This window comes from Eriocheir sinensis, chromosome 38 (genome assembly GCF_024679095.1).
Source record: "Eriocheir sinensis breed Jianghai 21 chromosome 38, ASM2467909v1, whole genome shotgun sequence".
Lineage (NCBI taxonomy): Eukaryota > Metazoa > Arthropoda > Malacostraca > Decapoda > Varunidae > Eriocheir > Eriocheir sinensis.
The window spans coordinates 5,175,468-5,195,520 of record NC_066546.1 but is presented as its reverse complement, the minus strand read 5'-3'; the positions used below and the strand labels follow the sequence as shown (position 1 = coordinate 5,195,520).

The 20,053-nt window shown below is 41.2% G+C and overlaps 1 protein-coding gene and 1 long non-coding RNA gene across 2 annotated transcripts; both read right to left on the bottom strand.

Annotated features, from left to right (window-relative positions):
* Positions 1-505: 505 nt before the first annotated feature.
* On the bottom strand, positions 506-19,950 carry LOC127008571 (uncharacterized). The gene is made up of 11 exons (XM_050880774.1): positions 19,752-19,950; positions 15,287-15,490; positions 14,321-14,639; positions 13,315-13,480; positions 10,671-11,096; positions 8,280-8,435; positions 4,417-4,608; positions 3,599-3,708; positions 2,734-2,972; positions 1,911-2,025; positions 506-1,475 (listed from the first exon to the last, which is right to left on the bottom strand). Exons 2-11 carry the CDS (start codon positions 15,462-15,464, stop codon positions 1,265-1,267), a joined length of 2,112 nt encoding a protein of 703 aa, XP_050736731.1. The 5' UTR covers positions 15,465-15,490; positions 19,752-19,950; the 3' UTR covers positions 506-1,264.
* LOC127008573 (uncharacterized) lies at positions 13,037-13,298 on the bottom strand. The gene is made up of 2 exons (XR_007761190.1): positions 13,111-13,298; positions 13,037-13,066 (listed from the first exon to the last, which is right to left on the bottom strand). It is a non-coding gene; the product is annotated as an uncharacterized LOC127008573 (long non-coding RNA).
* Positions 19,951-20,053: the final 103 nt, after the last annotated feature.

Genomic DNA, 20,053 nt, shown 5'->3' with positions numbered 1-20,053 from the left:
GAAGCTGACAGACCACAGAAAACAGATACAAGACTATTTCCTTTTGCGGTGGATAAATTATAGTAAGGTGCACAGACACATCACCGCATTGAATGAAGAGAGGACTCGGATATAGAGGTTATCATATACAGAATTCATTTAATCTATGTACAAATGTCCAACTAGTCATGATTGTTCTACATGATTTACACTATACAGAGTTAAATAAAGACGAGAAATCACATACTCAGACATTAATATTCAGACTCCTCTCTCTCTCTCTCTCTCTCTCTGATTAAGATAAAATAGTGAAAAATTGGTAAAAACAGAATACAGAATTAGAGCAAATGAAGGATAAAGAAAATGAAATACAGTAGAAAAGAGGAAGTGAAGAAAATGAAATAATTGAAGATGAAGGGAAAGAAACATGAATTAGACAGGAACAGAAAACAGGAACACACACACAAATGCATACAAATAATCACAAGGTAAACAATAACAAACAAACAAACAAAATAAAAACCCACCCACCCACCCACTTACCCTAACCTAACTAACCTACACAGTCTTCTCTCCTCCTCCTCCTCCTCTTCCTCCTCCTCACAATCACTAGAGTATGCTCACCAGTTTGTACAAAGAACTCCAATTAGTACTCATGTTAGGATCAAAGTTGAGCTAAGGTGCGAAAATAAACCACGACAGACAAGTTGAAATAAGAGTTTACAAGTAAGAAATAAGTGTAGTAAGTAGACGTACAAAAAAGTAAGAAATATTTACAATCTTAGGAACAGTTTACTTGCCGAAGAAGACCTGGAGACAGTGTGTGGAGGAAGGCATGAGGGGGATGAACATCTGGGAGGAGGGTGTATACGATTGTCAAGGGTGGGAGAGACTCAAAGCATCATACTCTTAAACGTTTTGTAACCCAAGCACACATATTGACACAGCTTTGATAGGAGTTTTGGGCATTTTCGGAGGTACCTCAATGACCGTGGTGGTAGTTTGACCCTTCTTCTTACCATGAACCTAAAAAACACTCTTTAGAACCCAACTGATCTCTTTTTTGGCCTTTGGAGATAGATGATGTGAGAGCCAGAAGTGTCTAGGAATATCAACTATAGCCTGTCCAACCCCATAAGGGAAAATAAGGAAGTTCAAAAAAAGAAGAGAAGAGAATGGTTTACTTTCACACCTCACTTCAATAATCAGAAACATTTACCCTGACATGAGTACTAGTTGGAACGAGCTAGTGCGTACAGATTGGCAGTCATACAGCTACATCCTACTAGCTCAGCGCCACCCCACCACCACTAGCCAGCTCCCTCTTGACGTACAGCAGCTTCTCCTCGTCCCGGTGCTGGAAGATAACACTCTGCAGTATCGGCAAGACCTTGAACCCGGCAGACTCGAGGATGGTCTGACGTAGCCGCTGTTGACCCTGTAGTATGTTGGTAGGCCTGAAGACCATGGATGAGCCCACGTCCAGTATAGCGAGCCTGAGGAAGTGGAGGGTTGGGAGTGGATGGTGTTTTTTAACCCCTTGACTGCGGGTTTCCTACAAGAAGACATCGCCTAGCTACAGAAATGGAACAAAAAGTGGCTGCTACAATTCAGTGAAGTAAAATGTAAAGTCATACACCTTGGGAGAGGATATCCAGCATACCAATAACACATGGGAAACACTCCAGTATACACCACAGAGACAGAGAAAGACCTGGGAGTATATGTTACAAGGGTATCAGTGAAAGCCAAATCCATGCCAATTGCTGTGGACAGGTTAATAGAGCAGAAGCAATCTCCCCTCCCCCTCTTTCCTGAATGTGGTGTAGTGAGGTTAAGTAAGCTGACCTGACTCGGGGGAGGTCTCCTGACAACTGCTAATGCCACACAACCCTCAGATGCACCACAGCCTCACGTTACTTCTCACTTACTTGGTAGCTTCGGGCGGCACATCCAGAGTGTCAATGGATGGGTTCCTCATGAGGGGATTATCATCACTCTTAAGCTTGATTGGCACACCCTCGGGATCCAACGCTAGCATGTGGTCTGAGAGGAAAGATAGGAAAAAACTGTAACCCAAGCCCTTGAGATCCACAACACATGAGCTTACAGTTACAACCAGGAAGATAGTGCGAGTAATACAGGATAATACTGTACAACCCCACAAGGGAAAATAAGGATGTTAATGAAAAGAAGAGAAGATAATACAAGTACACAAATATACACAAACACACACACACACACACACATGCACACACTTCATTACCAGATCAAATCATGTCTGTTAAAAGTACACACAACCTTAGTGAACAGAATCTGACATACAGGACACCAAAACTTGACTTAATGACCTTACATGATCACAAATATCTAAGAAGAAATAGGTAAGAACACACAACTAGACACCTTCCCCCCCTTGCTATGTAATGCCCGGATTTATCAAAACCATAAAATTCCTATAATGCGTAAAATATTAGAATGATGTCATAAATAATGTAACATGGTGTAATTATGGCTTTTATAATGTGGTGCGACTGCATTATAGGAACATTACAGTACTGATAAATGATGATATGAGAGAAAATGAAGAAGAAAAATAGCAGAGGAGGAAGAAGAAGGAGAAGAAGATGAAGAGGAAGAAACAGAAGAAGAAGAGGAAGAAGAAGAAGAAAAAGAAGAAGCAGAGTAATAATAATAATAAGAAGAAGGTTAAATTTTGAACAGTTCCCCCTCTCCAACACCTCCCGCACACACCTATATAAGTCCCATCCACCAGCACCCCAGACACGAGGCAGCTTGGGTCGTGCAGGATCTGGAGCAGCATGGCCTTGAGGCTGGAGCGGGTGGGGGGCTGGTTGGCCAAGAGCTTCCTCCCGGGCTCTAGAAAAGACTCTGGAACTCTGCAGGGAGACTGGAACACCTGCCCGAGTGCCTGGTCCACCACTAACAGCCGCTTTTGGTTGGGGTCATCCTTGGGGTACTTGGACATGAACCTGCGGAATAAGATGCGGATTGTTATTGTTATTGTGGTTAGGGAGGAGAGAGTATATGATTGTCAAGAGTGGGGAGAGACTCATAGCCTGTCCAACACCATAAGGGAAAATAAGGAAAAAGATGAAGAAGAAAAGAAGTTATTATTGAGTCACTGTAGTAATATTAGTAATAGGATTATGTATGCCCGTTTGTACGCACTCCTCCTTCAGTCAGTACTCAAAGCAGGAAGAATCAATGCTATAAAATTTACTTGAGGTACAAAAATTAACTCTGGTAGAATAATGATTAAGAAACATTATTTTAACTTGAATCTTCAAATCTCGGCTGAATTTCTTTCCTTTTTTCTTATATGAGTGAATATGAATAGGTTAATAATTCCTTACTTAGAGTGACCTGACCTGATTTATATTTTTCTTCATTGAATTGTAGCCACTTTTTTATCCATTCCTGAAGCTTGGTGAGGTCTTCTTGTAGGAAATCCACAGTCATGGGGTTAATACATGCCTGGCTAACAGACATCTGGGACGAGGGTTATTATTGAAGTTACACATATAATAATGATAAATATGTGAGAAGATACATGCCTAGATGGATATAGAAGGTTATAAGTACTAAGGTGACGTACATGCTGAGGGTATCTGGTGAGGTGAGGATGTTCATGAGGGGAGGGTGGAAGTAGCCAGCACTCAGCAGGTCTATGGCCACCACAAGCAGGGGCTTCTTGTAGTACTCCTCCTGAAGGGGATAAGAGGTTTAGGGCCACTTTCACAGTTCGCCATGATGGGTTAGTAAGCCTCCAAACCAATACCTGAGACTTTGAAAATTCATTGTATAGTGTTTTGTGTTCTGAGTTAAGAAATTTGAGGAAACAGTACGGGTAATCTCTTGGGCATCTGGTGTTGCACTGAAAAGCTAAACATTGTGGATTGTAGAAGAATGAATAGTTTGGTTTGGGCAATTACAAAGCCACTGTGTTGAATTGTGAAATTGGCTCTTAGTGATGTTTTTTGATCTAGTTGTCTTTGGTCTTTTCTTACTGTAACTCAGTTTTGTCCTGTGCACTATTATCATATGTCATTTGCAAGCTTATTGATGGCACTTAATGGTTGTTTGTTTCCTTCTGTCTGTGATGCAAAAAATAAAATAAATAAAACACAAAAAGAACAAAACAAGAAGAATAAGAACAAGATGAACAAGAAGATGGAAAAGGAGAAAAGAATGAGATGAAGAGGAGAAAGAGGAGGAGGAAGATGAAGAACAAGAAAAACAAGAACAAGAACAATAAGAATATGAAGAAGTAGAAGATGAAGAAAATGAATAATAATAATAATAATAATAATAATAATAATAATAATAATAATAAAATAATAATAATAATAATAGGAAGAAGAAAACAACAACAACAACAACTAACCGATAAAACCTACAGAAAAAAAAACTTACCGCATCCAACCTGAGGGACTTGTGGGTCATGATGATGTCGAGCGCTTCCTTCAGGTCATGTTTGGGCAGCGACGTGGTGACCGCCAGGGCTGACAGGATGGGCAGCACACCGAGCCTGGCTTCCGGCACCTCCTCAGGCCTGGAGATGATGACCCTCACAATGTAATGAACCAGCTCATCGGAGAGGTAGTACTGGAGGGGGAGAGAGAAGGGGTCGCATTATAAGATATTTCACCGCCCAAGAACCCATATTTGACAAGTCTTTCGTAGGAGTTGTGGGCATTTTCCAGGGGTAGTTTTATGGCCCTGGTGGTAGTCTGGTCCTTCCTTTGTACGGTGAACCTGAAGAAACACTCATTAGAACCCGACTGGCCCCCTCTTTGACCTTTAGAAATAGCCGGTGTGAGAAGCTAAAGTGTCTCATAATGCCGACCTTAAGAAGTCATCACCCATACACAAACTGCCTAAGGTTGTAATTATAAAATGCTTCCAACTCATATCAAGCATTTCCAAGGGGCGAGAAAAAGCTTAATTGGGTTCTAATGAGTGGATTTGTAGATTCATGTTATTAAAGCCTTGCCGAACTACCACCAGGGTCATAGTAGTACCCAAGGAAATACCCAGAAATCCTATGAAAGCCTTCCCAAACTATCACCAAGGTCATAAAAGTGCCCAAGGAAATAACCAGAAATCCTATCAAAGCCTTCCCAAACTACCACCAGGGTCATAGTAGTACCCAAGGAAATACCCAGAAATCCCATGAAAGCCTTGCCAAACTACCACCAGGGTCATAGAAGTACCCAAGGAAATACCCAGAAATCCTATGAAAGCTTTCCCAAACTAGTCATAGAAGTACCCAAGGAAATACCCAGAAATCCTATGAAAGCTTTGCCAAACTATCACCAGGGTCATAAAAGTGCCCAAGGAAATACCCAGAAATCCTATGAAAGCCTTGCCAAACTACCACCAGGGTCATAGAAGTACCCAAGGAAATACCCAGAAATCCTATGAAAGCCTTGCCAAACTACCACCAGGGTCATAGAAGTACCCAAGGAAATACCCAGAAATCCTATGAAAGCCTTGCCAAACTACCACCAGGGTCATAAAAGTGCCCAAGGAAATACCCAGAAATCCTATGAAAGCCTTGCCAAACTACCACCAGGGTCATAGTAGTACCTGAGGAAATACCCAGAAATCCTATGAAAGCCTTCCCAAACTATCACCAGGGTCATTAAAGTGCCCAAGGAAATAACCAGAAATCCTATCAAAGCCTTCCCAAACTATCACCAGGGTCATTAAAGTGCCCAAGGAAATACCCAGAAATCCTATGAAAGCCTTCCCAAACTATCACCAGGGTCATTAAAGTGCCCAAGGAAATACCCAGAAATCCTATGAAATCCTTCCCAAACTATCACCAGGGTCATTAAAGTGCCCAAGGAAATACCCAGAAATCCTATGAAAGCCTTGCCAAACTATCACCAGGGTCATAGAAGTACCCAATGAAATGCTCAGAAATCCTATGAAAGCCTTGCCAAACTACCACCAGGGTCATTAAAGTGCCCAAAGAAATACCCAGAAATCTTATGAAAGCTTTGCCAAACTACAACCAGGGTCATAGAAGTACCCAAGGAAATACCCAGAAATCCTATGAAAGCCTTGCCAAACTACCACCAGGGTCATAGAAGTACCCAAGGAAATACCCAGAAATCCTATGAAAGCCTTGCCAAACTATCACCAGGGTCATAGAAGTACCCAAGGAAATACCCAGAAATCCTATGAAAGCCTTGCCAAACTATCACTAGGGTCATAGAAGTACCCAAGGAAATACCCAGAAATCCTGTGAAAGCCTTGCCAAATTACGACCAGGGCATAGAAGTACCCAAGGAAATTCCCAGAAATCCTGTGAAAGCCTTGTCAAATTACGACCAGGGCATAGAAGTACCCAAGGAAATTCCCAGAAATCCTATTAAAGCCTTGTCAAACTACCACCAGGGTCATAGAAGTACCCAAGGAAATACCCAGAAATCCTATGAAAGCCTTGCCAAACTATCACCAGGGTCATAGAGGTACCCAAGGAAATACCCAGAAATCCTATGAAAGCCTTGTCAAACTACCACCAGGGTCACAGAAGTACCCAAGGAAATACCCAGAAATCCTAGAAAGCCTTGTCAAACTACCACCAGGGTCATAGAAGTACCCAAGGAAATACCCAGAAATCCAATGAAAGCCTTGCCAAACTACCATCAGGGTCATTGAAGTACCCAAGGAAATACCCAGAAATCCTATGAAAGCCTTGCCAAACTACCACCAGGGTCATAGAAGACCCCAAGGAAATACCCAGAAATCCTATGAAAGCCTTGTCAAACTACCATCAGGGTCATTGAAGTACCCAAGGAAATACCCAGAAATCCTATGAAAGCCTTGCCAAACTATCACCAGGGTCATAGAAGTACCCAAGGAAATACCCAGAAATCCTATGAAAGCCTTGTCAAACTACCACCAGGGTCATAGAAGTACCCAAGGAAATACCCAGAAATCCAATGAAAGCCTTGTCAAACTACCACCAGGGTCATAGAAGTACCCAAGGAAATACCCAGAAATCCTATGAAAGCCTTGCCAAGCTACCATCAGGGTCATTGAAGTACCCAAGGAAATACCCAGAAATCCTATGAAAGCTTTGTCAAACTACCACCAGGGTCATAGAAGTACCCAAGGAAATACCCAGAAATCCTATGAAATCCTTGCCAAACTACCACCAGGGTCATAGAAGTACCCAAGGAAATACCCGGAAATCATATGAAAGTCTTGCCAAACTATCACCAGGGTCATAGAGGTACCCAAGGAAATACCCAGAAATCCTATGAAAGCCTTGCCAAACTACCACCAGGGTCATAGAAGTACCCAAGGAAATACCCAGAAATCCTATGAAAGCCTTGCCAAACTATCACCAGGGTCATAGAAGTACCCAAGGAAATACCCAGAAATCCTATGAAAGCCTTGTCAAATTACCACCAGGGTCATAGAAGTACCCAAGGAAATACCCAGAAATCCTATGAAAGCCTTGTCAAATTACCACCAGGGTCATAGAAGTACCCAAGGAAATACCCAGAAATCCTATGAAAGCCTTGCCAAATGCGTGAGCCTGGGCACTGAAAGGTTTAAAAATATGGGCCTAAGTAATTTTTTGGCAATTTCCCAAGTTTTGGCTCAATCAGTTTTTCATCACATGCACATTTTGGTAGAGTTGCCTGTGTCATTCAAGGTATAAGTGTTCTAACATTTGCCTTAACATTTCTGCCTGTATCATTAGCCCAATGAAAATAAGACAGCATTTCTTGATTCCTAAAAAAGAAGGAAACATTACACATTTATGAAGGTGGTAAATAAAGGGTATGATGGTGTGCTTTGATTTTTTATACGTCAATAACCCATCTGAGAAATTGTTCTGGATTCAATGCTTTACCAAACAAAACAGGATATGCAACAATATGGTAGAGAGGACTGGAGAAATACAGGATAAAATATGAAAAGAGTGAGTCAAAATAATACCACAACATTCCTTTCCAATGAAAATCTATATAGACCAAAAGCTTCACTGAACAAAACTTGAGTACAGAAAAACTATAAAAAGAGGTTCAAAAATATACACAATAAAATACAGGACTTTACAAACTTGACTCAATCCCATGAAGATACAAATAGGTGCAGTAGGGGAGGTTAGATACGTGAACAATGGTATAAGGGTCTTTGGGAAGTGGAGAGAAGAATGAGTATAAGGAGTAGTACAGGAGGAGAAGCATATAAAAGATTTGGTGGCGTGGTAGCAGTAAGGAGTGGGAATGGGAGCACACAAACACACTCACCATCTTCATCATCTTCCTTAGTATGTGGCCGGCGGGTTCGAAGGGGATGGAGGTGCGGCAGGAGTGCAACGCTACTGCCTGGAGGAAACGCTCATTGTAACAGCTCTGGTCACGCTTCGTGTAGCCGTCGGAGATCTTGGTGAGGGTGGAGTCTATCTGTGGAAGAAGCAGAAGATTTAATGATGGATAAGGAGGAGGAGGAGGGGGAGACAACAATTCATTATTCTCGTTTACTGTCGAAAATCTTTCCAAACATAGAACACGTAAGACAATAAAAACAAAATACTCTCATCATATTCATACTTAAACAATGAAAACAATAACATAATAAACCCACACTTTAAATTTTGTCAAAATAAAAACCTAAGTTTGACACTTTCAAAATCACCTCTCTCTCTCTATATATATCTCCGACGTCCTGCTCCCTCACGGGAACTACCCTCCAGGGGGTGGCCACGGCAGAAGTGTCTCATCTTTCCCTGTTCTGGCCCTCCCTCTCAGCAAACTCAATCCTGCTACTTCCAACTTTCTCGCTTTAATACTCACTCACAATACTGATCCACTTCACGGGTGGTCTTCCCCTGACACCCCCTCCCTCAATCCTTCCCTCATACACTCCATTCACAAATTCATTCTCCCCCATTCTCATCAAATGTCCAAACCATCTCAATGCACCACGCTTCACCCACTCCACCACTCCACACTCCACTCCTTTCGCTGTCACACCATACCAAACCACTCATGCACGCTTTCATTACTTTCTCCATCCCATCCTAACACATCACAAGCACCTCTTAAATAACTCATTTCCACTGCACATATTTTTGATTGCTGTGCTGCATTCCATGTCCACATCTCTGATGCATATGACAGAGTTGGCAGGATAATACTGTTCTGTATTCCCCTCTTTACCTCCATGCTCACACTTCTTACTTTCACAACTCTCTCCAATGCACCCACCACCTGTCTGCCCTTCACTGCTCTTTCCCTCACCTCACCTTCCATACTTGGGGAGGCGGTGGCTGAATGGATAGCGTGACGGCCCCGCGTTCAGGAGGACGTGAGTTCAATCCCCGACCAGTGCCACCAAGCTGGGATTTTTCAGCCGCCGCCGAGTGGCTTAAAACTACCCACATGCTGTCCAGATGATCACCTATCAACCCGGACTCTAGCTTCTAGGATTAAAGATGAGCTCCGGGAGGGCAGCATGAGCCAATACAAGATGGCGACACTATAAACATTCACCTGCCAGCGGGCTGGGCTGACCATCAGCCCCAACCGGGAAGGAGCCTTGGGCCGACCATCAGGCCCCACCGGGAAGAGGCCTACCGGCGCAATAGGCCGCGACGTAAAAAAAAGAAAAAAAAAAACTTGCATGCTTACATAAAACTTTCCCTAAATATTTAAACTCAGTCACCTCCTTCATTCCCTCCTCCCCTAACCTTATCCTACACTTCATTGTACTCTCTGCTCTAACTCTGTACAGCTTTGCCAAATCAATGACCTGTTCTCTCGCCCTCTCAAATACCATAACCTTACTCTTTCCAGCATTCACTCTCAGCTTTCTCCTCTTGCACAACCTATCAAACTCATCCACTATCCTCTACAGCGTCCCCTCAAAATCATCCTTCACCAAATTAAAAAACAAAACAAAATGCACAGATACCGTCTCTTTACATAATAATAATACATTTCTACACACAAATTTCCGAGGCATGGGTTTCATCTCAAGGAGCATAAGCAATAGGAGTGCTTAAGTTATCCTCAAACTTTACTTAGCACTAGTTAGACCTCATCTCGATTATGCGGTTCAGTTTTGGTCACCCTACTATAGAATGGATATCAAGATGTTAGAATCTGTACAGAGAAGGATGACAAAAATGATTCAGTGGGTGAGAAACTTGCCTTATGTGGATAGACTGAAGCATTTAAATCTACACTTTCAAGAAAGGCGAAGGTTGCGCGGAGACCTGATCGAAGTTTATAAATGGATGAAGGGCTTTAGTGAAGGGGATGTCAATTGGGTTTTGGTTGTTAAAGAACCAGGTAAGACACGTAGCAATGGATTAAAGTTAGATAAATTCAGATTCAAAAAAGACATAGGCAAGAATTTGTTTACCAATAGTGGTGGATGAATGGAATAGACTTGGCAGTCATGTTGTGGGTGCCAATACCATAGATACATTCAAGAAGAGGTTGGATAAATTCATGGATAGTGAGGTAAGGTGGGGTTAGGATTACAGGAGCTGCCTTGTGTAGGCCAACTGGCCTCTTGCAGACTCCTTACATTCTTATGTTCTCATAACCACACAAAAATAAATAACTTGGGTGACTGGTAACAAAATAATATACTTTGCTCTCCATCTTTCCATAGTTGCTTGACTGTCATACCTGTGTTCGTGAAAGGGCGTCAGTCTCCTTGGCAAGAATCTCCAGGCACTCCTTCATGATCACATCCCTCGTCAGCTGTTGCTCAGTGGTCAGAAGTCTGGACAGCATGCGCGAGGAGGACATCTGGGTGAGCGTCCACACCAGACTCATGGCCATTGACACGCTCCTCACACTTCCCCTGCTATACATCTCCTGCAGAAGGGTGCCGGTCCCCTCCACCTTCCCCTGACAGCAGATAGTGAAGGCCTGGGAGAGATCATTGAGGGAGAGGTCCGAGAGAGCCGCTGAGGTGAGGGCGTTGCTGAGCAGGATGGGGATGGCGGTCAGCAGGGCGTCAGAGAGTGGCGTTAGTGGCATCTTCCTCAGTAGGAAATCGAGGAAAATCATCTGCTTGAGGGATAAGTCATTGATCTGGTTCTTCAGCATCTGAGGGGAAAGAGAAATAGAGAAGGTGAGGTATTTCATTCTAGTTTTCATGTACAGAAGTAAATAACAGACTAAAGCAGGAAATAGAGGAAAATCATCTGCTTCTGGAATAAGTTATTGATCTGGTTCTTCAACATCTGAGGGGAAAAGAAAAATAGAGAAGGTGATGCTTTTCAATGTAGTTTTTGTTGATATAAAAGAATAATAGAAAATGTATGAAAAAACAATGAAAAGCATCCTTTAGCATTTAACAGAAAATAAGGTGTTTGAATATGACCTTCTATCTTGCTTTTATTTTATGGGAAGTCAAGAAAATGGCAAAATAAATGTGGATCAAACTTTAATTCAATTCATACCTGTTAGAGAGTAGAAATAAAGACAGGACATTTGTTACTGATTCTTAACTTACCTTAAAATAAACTTACTCTACCCAACCTTTGACTTTTTATGGTTTTATTACCCATATAGCATTTTTTATTGACTGCCTAACCTAACCTCCTCTGACCTGGTCTTTGCTCTATCTAACTTTTGACCTTCTAAGCTTCGATTGATTCTCTACCTAACATGACCTACCCTGACCTGATTTTTACTTAAACTTTGACCCTGATTGCATTTCATTTGTTACCTAACCCTACCTAGTTTTTACTCCTCCCAAGCACTGACCTTACAAACTTACTTTGATTCTTTACCAAACCTAATCTAATCTTTACTCCACCCAAGCTTTCAATGATTCTTTACCTAACCTAACCTAATCTTTATTTCACCCAAGCTTTCAATGATTCTTTACCTAACCTAATCTTTACTCCACCCAAGCTCCCAATGATTCTTTACCTAACCTAATCTTTACTCCACCCAAGCTTTCAGTGATTCTTTACCTAACCTAACCTAACCTAATCTTTCCTCCACCCCAGCTTTCAATGATTCTCTACTTAACCTAACCTAATCCTTACTCCACCCAAGCTTTCAATGATTCTTTACTTAACCTAACCTAATCTTTACTCCACCCAACCTTTCAATGATTCTTTACCTAAACTAACCTAACCTAATCTTTCCTCCACCCAAGCTTTCAATGATTCTTTACCTAACCTAACCTAATCTTTCCACCACCCCAGCTTTCAATGATTCTCTACTTAACTTAACCTAACCTTTACTGCACCGAAGCTTTCAATGATTCTTTACCTAAACTAACCTAATCTTTATTTCACCCAAGTTTTCAATGATTCTTTACCTAACCTAACCTAACCTAACCTAATCTTTAGTCCACCCAAGCTTTCAATGATTCTTTACCTAACCTAACCTAATCTTTCCACCACCCCAGCTTTCAATGATTCTCTACTTAACTTAACCTAACCTTTACTGCACCGAAGCTTTCAATGATTCTTTACCTAAACTAACCTAATCTTTATTTCACCCAAGTTTTCAATGATTCTTTACCTAACCTAACCTAACCTAATCTTTACTCCACCCAAGTTTTCAATGATTCTTTCACTAACTTAACCTAATCTTTACTCCACCCAAGCTTTCAATGATTTTCTACCTAACTTAACCTAATCTTTACTCCACCCAAGCTTTCAATGATTTTCTACCTAACTTAACCTAATCTTTACTCCACCCAAGCTTTCAATGATTTTCTACCTAACTTAACCTAATCTTTACTCCACCCAAGCTTTCAATGATTCTCTACCTAACCTAACCTAATCTTTACTCCACCCAAGCTTTCAATGATTCTTTACCTAACCAACCTAATCTTTACTCCACCCAAGCTTTCAATGATTCTTTACCTAACCAACCTAATCTTTACTCCACCCAAGCTTTCAATGATTCTTTACCTAACCAACCTAATCTTTACTCCACCCAAGCTTTCAATGATTCTTTACCTAACCTAATCTTTCCTCCACCCAAGCTTTCAATGATTCTTTACCTAACCTAATCTTTCCTCCACCCAAGCTTTCAATGATTCTTTACCTAACCTAATCTTTACTCCACCCAAGCTTTCAATGATTCTTTACCTAACCTAACCCAATCTTTATTTCACCCAAGCTTTCAATGATTCTCTACCTAACTTAACCTAACCTTTACTCCACCCAAGCTTTCAATGATTCTTTACCTAACTTAACCTAACCTTTACTCCACCCAAGCTTTCAGCGACTCTTTACCTAACCTAACCAAACCTTTACGGCACCTAAAGCTTTGCCCTTCCAAGCTTCCAAAACCCCACCTGAAGGACTGCCTGAGTTAACTTGGAGTTGGATGGCACTCTTAGGTGGCACAGGTACTTGAGGAGTGTCACCAGCTCGTCCTCCTCCATGCGTCGGCACTTCACAAACAGCTGGCTACTCAGGATCTCAAAGTCCTCGTTTTGGAGAAGCTCTGTGTTATCGTCACTGTTGGAAAAAGGATCTATGGTTATTTTCTTTTTCCTGTAATTTATATTTTTCAGAGTGGCAAATACATAGTCCTCCTATCAGGTATTGTATTAAGAAATTACACAGAATTAATTAAAATGAAAATGTATTGTTGATATGCAGATTTATACACATTCTTCAATTTGTGCGTACAGAAACTTTTAACCCTTTCCATCCGTGACGCAGACGTCGGCGTCAGAGTATGGAAAGGGTCAAGAGGAAATGGAAGAGGATTAATCCTCTTCTAAACCTCTCAATCCTCCTCTAAATTCCTTTTAATCCTCTTCCATTTCCTCTTAAGAGGTTTAGAAGAGGATTAAGAGGTTTATAAGAGGACAAACCCTTTCCATACGGTGACGCCGACATCGGCGTTGCCGTAGTGAAGGGGTTAATCAGGACCAATATCAGGAAAACATAAGAAACTACACAGAATGAAATAAAGTGAAAATGTATTGTTGATATGCAGATTTATACACATTCTTCAATTTGACAAGAGCTAATTTGTTTTTGGTACCATAGCACAGGACAGGTTTTTTTCATGGTAAGAAAATTAATTGAAGTGGTGTATCAAAATTAGCATGTGAACCAGTAGGGTAAAGGAAACAAATCAAAAAACATATATAAGCTTTCAGAAATAACTAGCAAACAGATCAAGGCCTAGAAATAAAAAATAAAAAATCTGAGATAGGAAAAATGATCGCTTCCTCCTCACAAACAAATGCTTATTAATCTCCTTCTAATTCAGCCACACTTTCATTCTTATCCAATCCTCTCCTCCTGCTCCTCCTTTTCCCCTTCTACCCTTACTGCCAAACTTACCCTAAGCTCACAAGATCACTCAGCTTCCTGATGAGTGCCAAACAGTGCCTCGTGTCCATCACCTCCCTGTGTCTCTGGTAAACCTCGAAAATCTCATCGGCACTCTCACACTCGTAGATCTTGGCCTCCAAAAGATCACTCTGGTGCCGCTGGTGCTGGCTCGGTAACATGAAGCTGTCTGGGGATGCTGAGCTCTGAAGGTCTGTCAGGTGTGGGGGTCTTGGTGAGCGAGGTGTGAGGGTTTTCCTTGGGCTGTCATCCTCCTCCTCCTCTTCTTGGGTTCCTGTGAAGCTAGTGCTTGGTCTGAAGGTTGTGTGGCCTGGAGGAAGGAGGAAAAGCAAATGAGTGGCTGTGAGATAGTGAAGGACTCTATATTGTAAAAAGAAAAATATTTTGCTACATCATCCCCTACTGCATACTCTCTACTCAAACTCATCTAGATACTATCCTAACCTCTAATGCAAGAGTTATTCCGTAAAAAGAAAGATACTTTACTACATCATCCCCAACTGTACACAACTTTCTACTCAAGCTCATTCCTATACTATCCAGATCCCTTATGCAAGAGTTAGCTAGCATCTGCATTCTTTCATCCCTCTTGCTGGTAAAATCTGGAGCAGCCTTTCTCTGTCTGTATGTCCTCCTGCCTACAACTGGAACACTTTCAAAAGGGAGTATCAAGACACCTCTCCAAATGATTCTGGCCTCTCTGTTTTGAAACCCTTTTACTACAAACTGTTTACAGGAGAAGGACTAGCAGTTTTTTTGTTGTTGTTTATTTCCTCTTTTTTTTTTTTTTTTGCAAACACTCTTATAATCAGCACTCATATCAGGAAAAAAAAACTCCACAAAATTAAATGGAAATGTACTATTGTTAAAATGCAGATTCATACACATTATCTAATTTGAGAATATTAAGCAAGTCTTCACTTTTTACCATAACTATAAAAAAACTCACCACCTTACCTGAGCAACACCTGACCGGCAGCACCTCCCATGCCACGCCCCTTCTGGCTGCTGCTGCCACTCCACACCTGCTTCCTGAGGCCACTGCAAGGGTGAGTGTCGCCTGTGCCGCCCTGCCCAGCCCCTTGGCCCTGAGGCTGAGGGACCGGGCCAGGGCGTGGAGGAGTGCTGGGGACATCTCTTCGTCCCTCTTTTTAACTTAAGCTGATGAGACAATAGACAATATCACATTATAGTATTTGGGGACGTTAATCCTAAAGAAGGCATATGTGTATGTGTATATGTATAGTTTACCTCCGCCACCTCAATATACCATATAAGCCTTCACAAGGAGGCGGTGGCTGAGTGGATAGCATGACGGCACAGGTTCACACCCCACCCGGTGCCACAAGCTGGGATTTTTTAGTCACTGCCGAATGCCCAAAGACTACCCACGTTGTCCAGAGAACCATCTATCAACCCGGACTCAACATTCTAGGTACAAAGATGAGCTCCAGGAGACAACATGAGCCAATGCAAGATGGCGCCACTGTAAACACTTGCCTGCGCCACAATGGGCTGGGGCAGACCATCAGACCCGATCATGAAAACCTACTGGCGCCATAGACAAAAACATAAAAAAAATAAAAAATAAAAGTATGGTTAAAGGGCAAAAATACAGTATATATGAGTTCTTTGTGCTTTGTTGCATGTTTTCTTGGAAATCTAATTTGAGTGCCCCCTAAGGTTTGTGGTAGCATATTCAGTTCAGTTCAATTTGGAGGGATTGCCTTTGCAACGACCCCTCCTCTTGGTTTTCTTATGGTTGGTTGTGCTGCCTTCTCTTCTCTACCATTAAACCTTTGCTCTAAAATTATTGAATGTAACATTTAATTTCTTCCCATCTGTTTATGTTCTCAAACAATAGTTCACAAAGGATATTTTCTTTGTATGGTTGGCTAAATAATCACATTTGTTTCTAGTTTCTTGATAAAACTGCAATATAATAAGAAATGAAGTAGATCTTCTATTTCTACCCTGCCTTCCTTACATATTGTGTCACCATTATGGAATCTGTTTCCATCATTGAGGGCAACTATGTTGGCTCCACACCTGAGAAATGTCACTGATCAGAGCTGGTTATTGTAACACTTTTCTTCCTGAATCTTTAGCTTACAATTTCTGTACAGGGCAGTGCCACTTATATTTAGAAGTTCTTTTCTTCAGTTCTTTGAGTCCCATTCTTCCACTATAGATTTTTTTTTTTTTCTTTACTTAATATTTTCATATTTATGAACATATGAACGCAAGGGGTCTGCAAGAAGCCCACTGGCCTATACAGGGCAGCCCCTGTCCTCCTACCACGAGCGGCAGTGTACCTCCCATCATCCACCTCCCCAAGCCCATCCAATCTCCTGAATGCAGTTATCCTGCCAACATGAGCCAATCCAGCTACCACACGGCCACCCAGCCCATTCCACTCGTCATCCACCCTATATCCCACCTACTACTTCCTTACAAATCTTTTTATCCATAAACTTATCTAACCTCTTTTTGAACACATTTAAACTACTGCTGTATGCTACCTCCCCTGGCAATGCATTCCAGAAATCAACCACCCTATGGCTAAAGAAATATTTTCGTAAATCCAACCTACACCCTTGTTTCCTAATTCTCCTATCATGACCTCTAGTCCTGTTGCCCTCCTTTAGTGTAAAGAAAGTATCCACATCTAAGTAATCGCAATCTGAAAACATTTTATATAGCTCTATCATATTCCCCTTAGACATCTCTCAAATGAAAACATTCTTTTATTTATTTATTTTTTTATTTATTTACTAAGACTTGTTACTCTTGCCGTCTGTTGCAATTTTTCCACCCACTTATCATTTTTAAACACTATTGCCATTTCCTTATAAACTCTTCCCACCAGCGAGCCTTCTTTATTTATCAAGTAATTTATAAACGCCATTTTTTATTTTCCAATTCTAGCCTTCATGGCAGTACTTCCAAATTCCCCCTTAACACACTGGCTGGTGCATGATTTGGTGCTCTAAGTATGAGTCTATAGGCTTAATTTTCCAGGGTTTGTAGGTTATTTAAATCTGTTTTGTTGAAATTTATTACGTTCATTCCATGCATGATGGATGGAAGTGAGACACTTTTCCAGGATGTTTTGCCTGCACCTATCTGTTACAGCTTTTGGCTAAAATTGGTGTTAGTTGATTCATTAATCCTTTCCCTTTCTTTATCATCCTTTCTTTGTGTTGCTTGAAACAATCTTTTTTAACTGGTATTGTTACATCCAAATAGTCAATTTGTTTCTCTATATTTATTCCTCTTATTTCTTGCATTTTTTTCCTTATTAAATATACCGTAATGATATTGCTTTTCTCTTTGTTTATAAGTAAGCCATACTATTCAACCACTTTTTGTAGTTTTTGTAGTCCTCTCTCTGCATCTTCAACTATTGTGTCAAGTTTAAGCCATCATCCACATAAAAAAGTGTGTTTATATAAAAAAAATTATCCTTGAACCCCATCTGTGTCTCATGAAGTTTCTCAATTAATGAATATGTAATCAATTTAAAGAGTGTCGCTGATACTGTACATCCTTGCTTTGTGCCGCTAGTTATTTTGACTTCTTCCTGAACTTCATATCCTAATTTAATACTGGTCTTATCCAGTGAGTATACACTGACAATAATATCTAGAATTCGTGGATGTATAGGAAAGTTTATCATAGTTTCAATAAGTTTTACACCTTTAATTAAGTGAATCATATGCTTTGCTAAAATCTACTGTTGCATAAAAAATATAAAAAAATTATCTGTTTTCCAGACCAACATTAACATGCCAGGAGTATAAGAGACCACTAGAGAGGAACCCTTACAGGATCAAGCACTAAAAACAATATGGAAATGTCAGATTCATTGAAAACTATCACAATAATAGTAGTTTCATCCTAAAACTAAGCAATGATAAAACCAATCTTAACACCAATTTTTACTGAAATCATCAATAAATACCTAAAAATAAGTATTATCAACTTGATTCTACCATAAACCTTTGGGGGCACTCAAAGCAGATCTTTAAAGAAAGATGCAACAAAACGCAAAGAACTCATTTCCTCATTGAGTTACTAATGACTAGAATAAGTTACCAGATCATATTGTGAGTGCTCCTTCAGTGAACTCTTTCAAAAATAGGTATGACAATCACATACAACAGATAACAATGGAGGCGGGGAACAGGATCATAGGAAACCCGCGGAACTTATTGGTGAGTCTCGATTAAGAATGCTGGCTTCCCCGCGTCCCCTCCTCGTCAAGTGGATTCTGGGGTCAGGAAGCCCACCAGGTGAGTAAGGAAAAGTAAACCACAACCATCTTTATGAACCTGAAAATACACTCACCAATAAGTTCTGCTGGTATCCTTATGATCTAACCAGACCCTGTTGCCTGCCTCCATTGTTATACGTTGTATGTGATTGTCATACACATTTTTGAGAGTTTGGTGAAGGAGCACTCATAATATTATCTGGTTAAATTGTTCCAGTCATTAGTAACTCGATGAGTAAATGAGTTCTTTGTCTGCGTTTTGTTGCATCTTTCCTTGAACATCTGCTTGGTTAAGATTCGTTTTAGGTCCATGCCAGTATCTCATTACCTACCATATGAAACATCAGTATCTCTTCATATATCTTTTCTACAAACCTTCAACAGTCATGGAAACGCTTTGAAAATCCATTTCAAGGACTTTTTTTTAACTCTTGAAAATAGGGAATAATGTTTACGAAAGCGTCGCCTTCTCTGGCGGTGGCCTCGGAGACGCTGCAGCCGGTGATGCGAGAAATACCTCCTCGCTGAAATAAGTCACATATACATGTGGAGGGGGGGGGGTCCAGGGGGGGGCATAGCCCCCCTGGCTAGAAGGGGGGGTCGAGAGGGGCGCAGCCCCCCCGTTAATAGATCGTAAAGTTCGGTTGGAGTATTTTAAATATGCTCCCCAACCCTAAACCCTCTGCAAGCTATTTTACGGCTGCGGCGGCTGCAGCGTCGCCGCGGCCGCCGCCAGAGGAGGCGACACGCTTTCGTAAACTATCCACTATTTTCAGGAGTAAAAAAAAAAAGTCCTTGAATTGGATTTTCAAAGCGTTTCCATGACTGTTGAAGGTTTGTAGAAAAGATATATGAAGAGATAATGATGTTTCATAAAGTAGATTATGAGATACTGGCACGGACGTAAAACGAATCTTTACCTATCTGCTTTGAGTGTGCCCTAAGGTTTGTGGTAGAATAAGCCTAAAGGACTCGACTATCACTATGGCAGCAAGGATCAGTAAAACGAAACCATCTATGCGTCCCTATAAACAAGTATAAAGGACTGTTTAGGCCTATGACCGCGAGAAAAAAAGTAAAACAGTCCTGAAAGTCCGCCCATTAATTCCCCGCATGGTGGGTACGGCAAGCATGCAGTCCACTCACCTACTGCAGACCACTTATAAAAAAGTTAAGGCGTGGATGTGTGGCCGTGAATCGAACACAGGGACAAAGAGACCCGGAAAACACCTTGTCACATCATCAAACACATCACGCGCCTAGAGTGAAGAGAAAAAAAATTCTCGTCTGCCGGGTAATGTTTACGTTGGACTGAGCTTGATCTTGATGGACAGGTGACTTCAGGACCTCTGTAACGGCGTCCTCCGTAACTAAAATAAGTGCAAGTTGTGAAGTATAAAAGTGTTGAGAAGGAGGACTCCACTCTGCCCAGGAGAGTTGTGTGAGTG

Excerpts from the sequence above, each read along its gene's own strand:
- LOC127008571 (XM_050880774.1), bottom strand. The coding sequence starts at position 15,464 with ATGTCCCCAGCACTCCTCCACGCCCTGGCCCGGTCCCTCAGCCTCAGG. Across the intron at positions 13,481-14,320 it reads AGTGATCTTGTGAGCTTAGG|TGACGATAACACAGAGCTTC; the intron begins GTAAGTTTGGCA and ends TTTTTCCAACAG. Across the intron at positions 11,097-13,314 it reads TAACTCAGGCAGTCCTTCAG|ATGCTGAAGAACCAGATCAA; the intron begins GTGGGGTTTTGG and ends CTTTCCCCTCAG.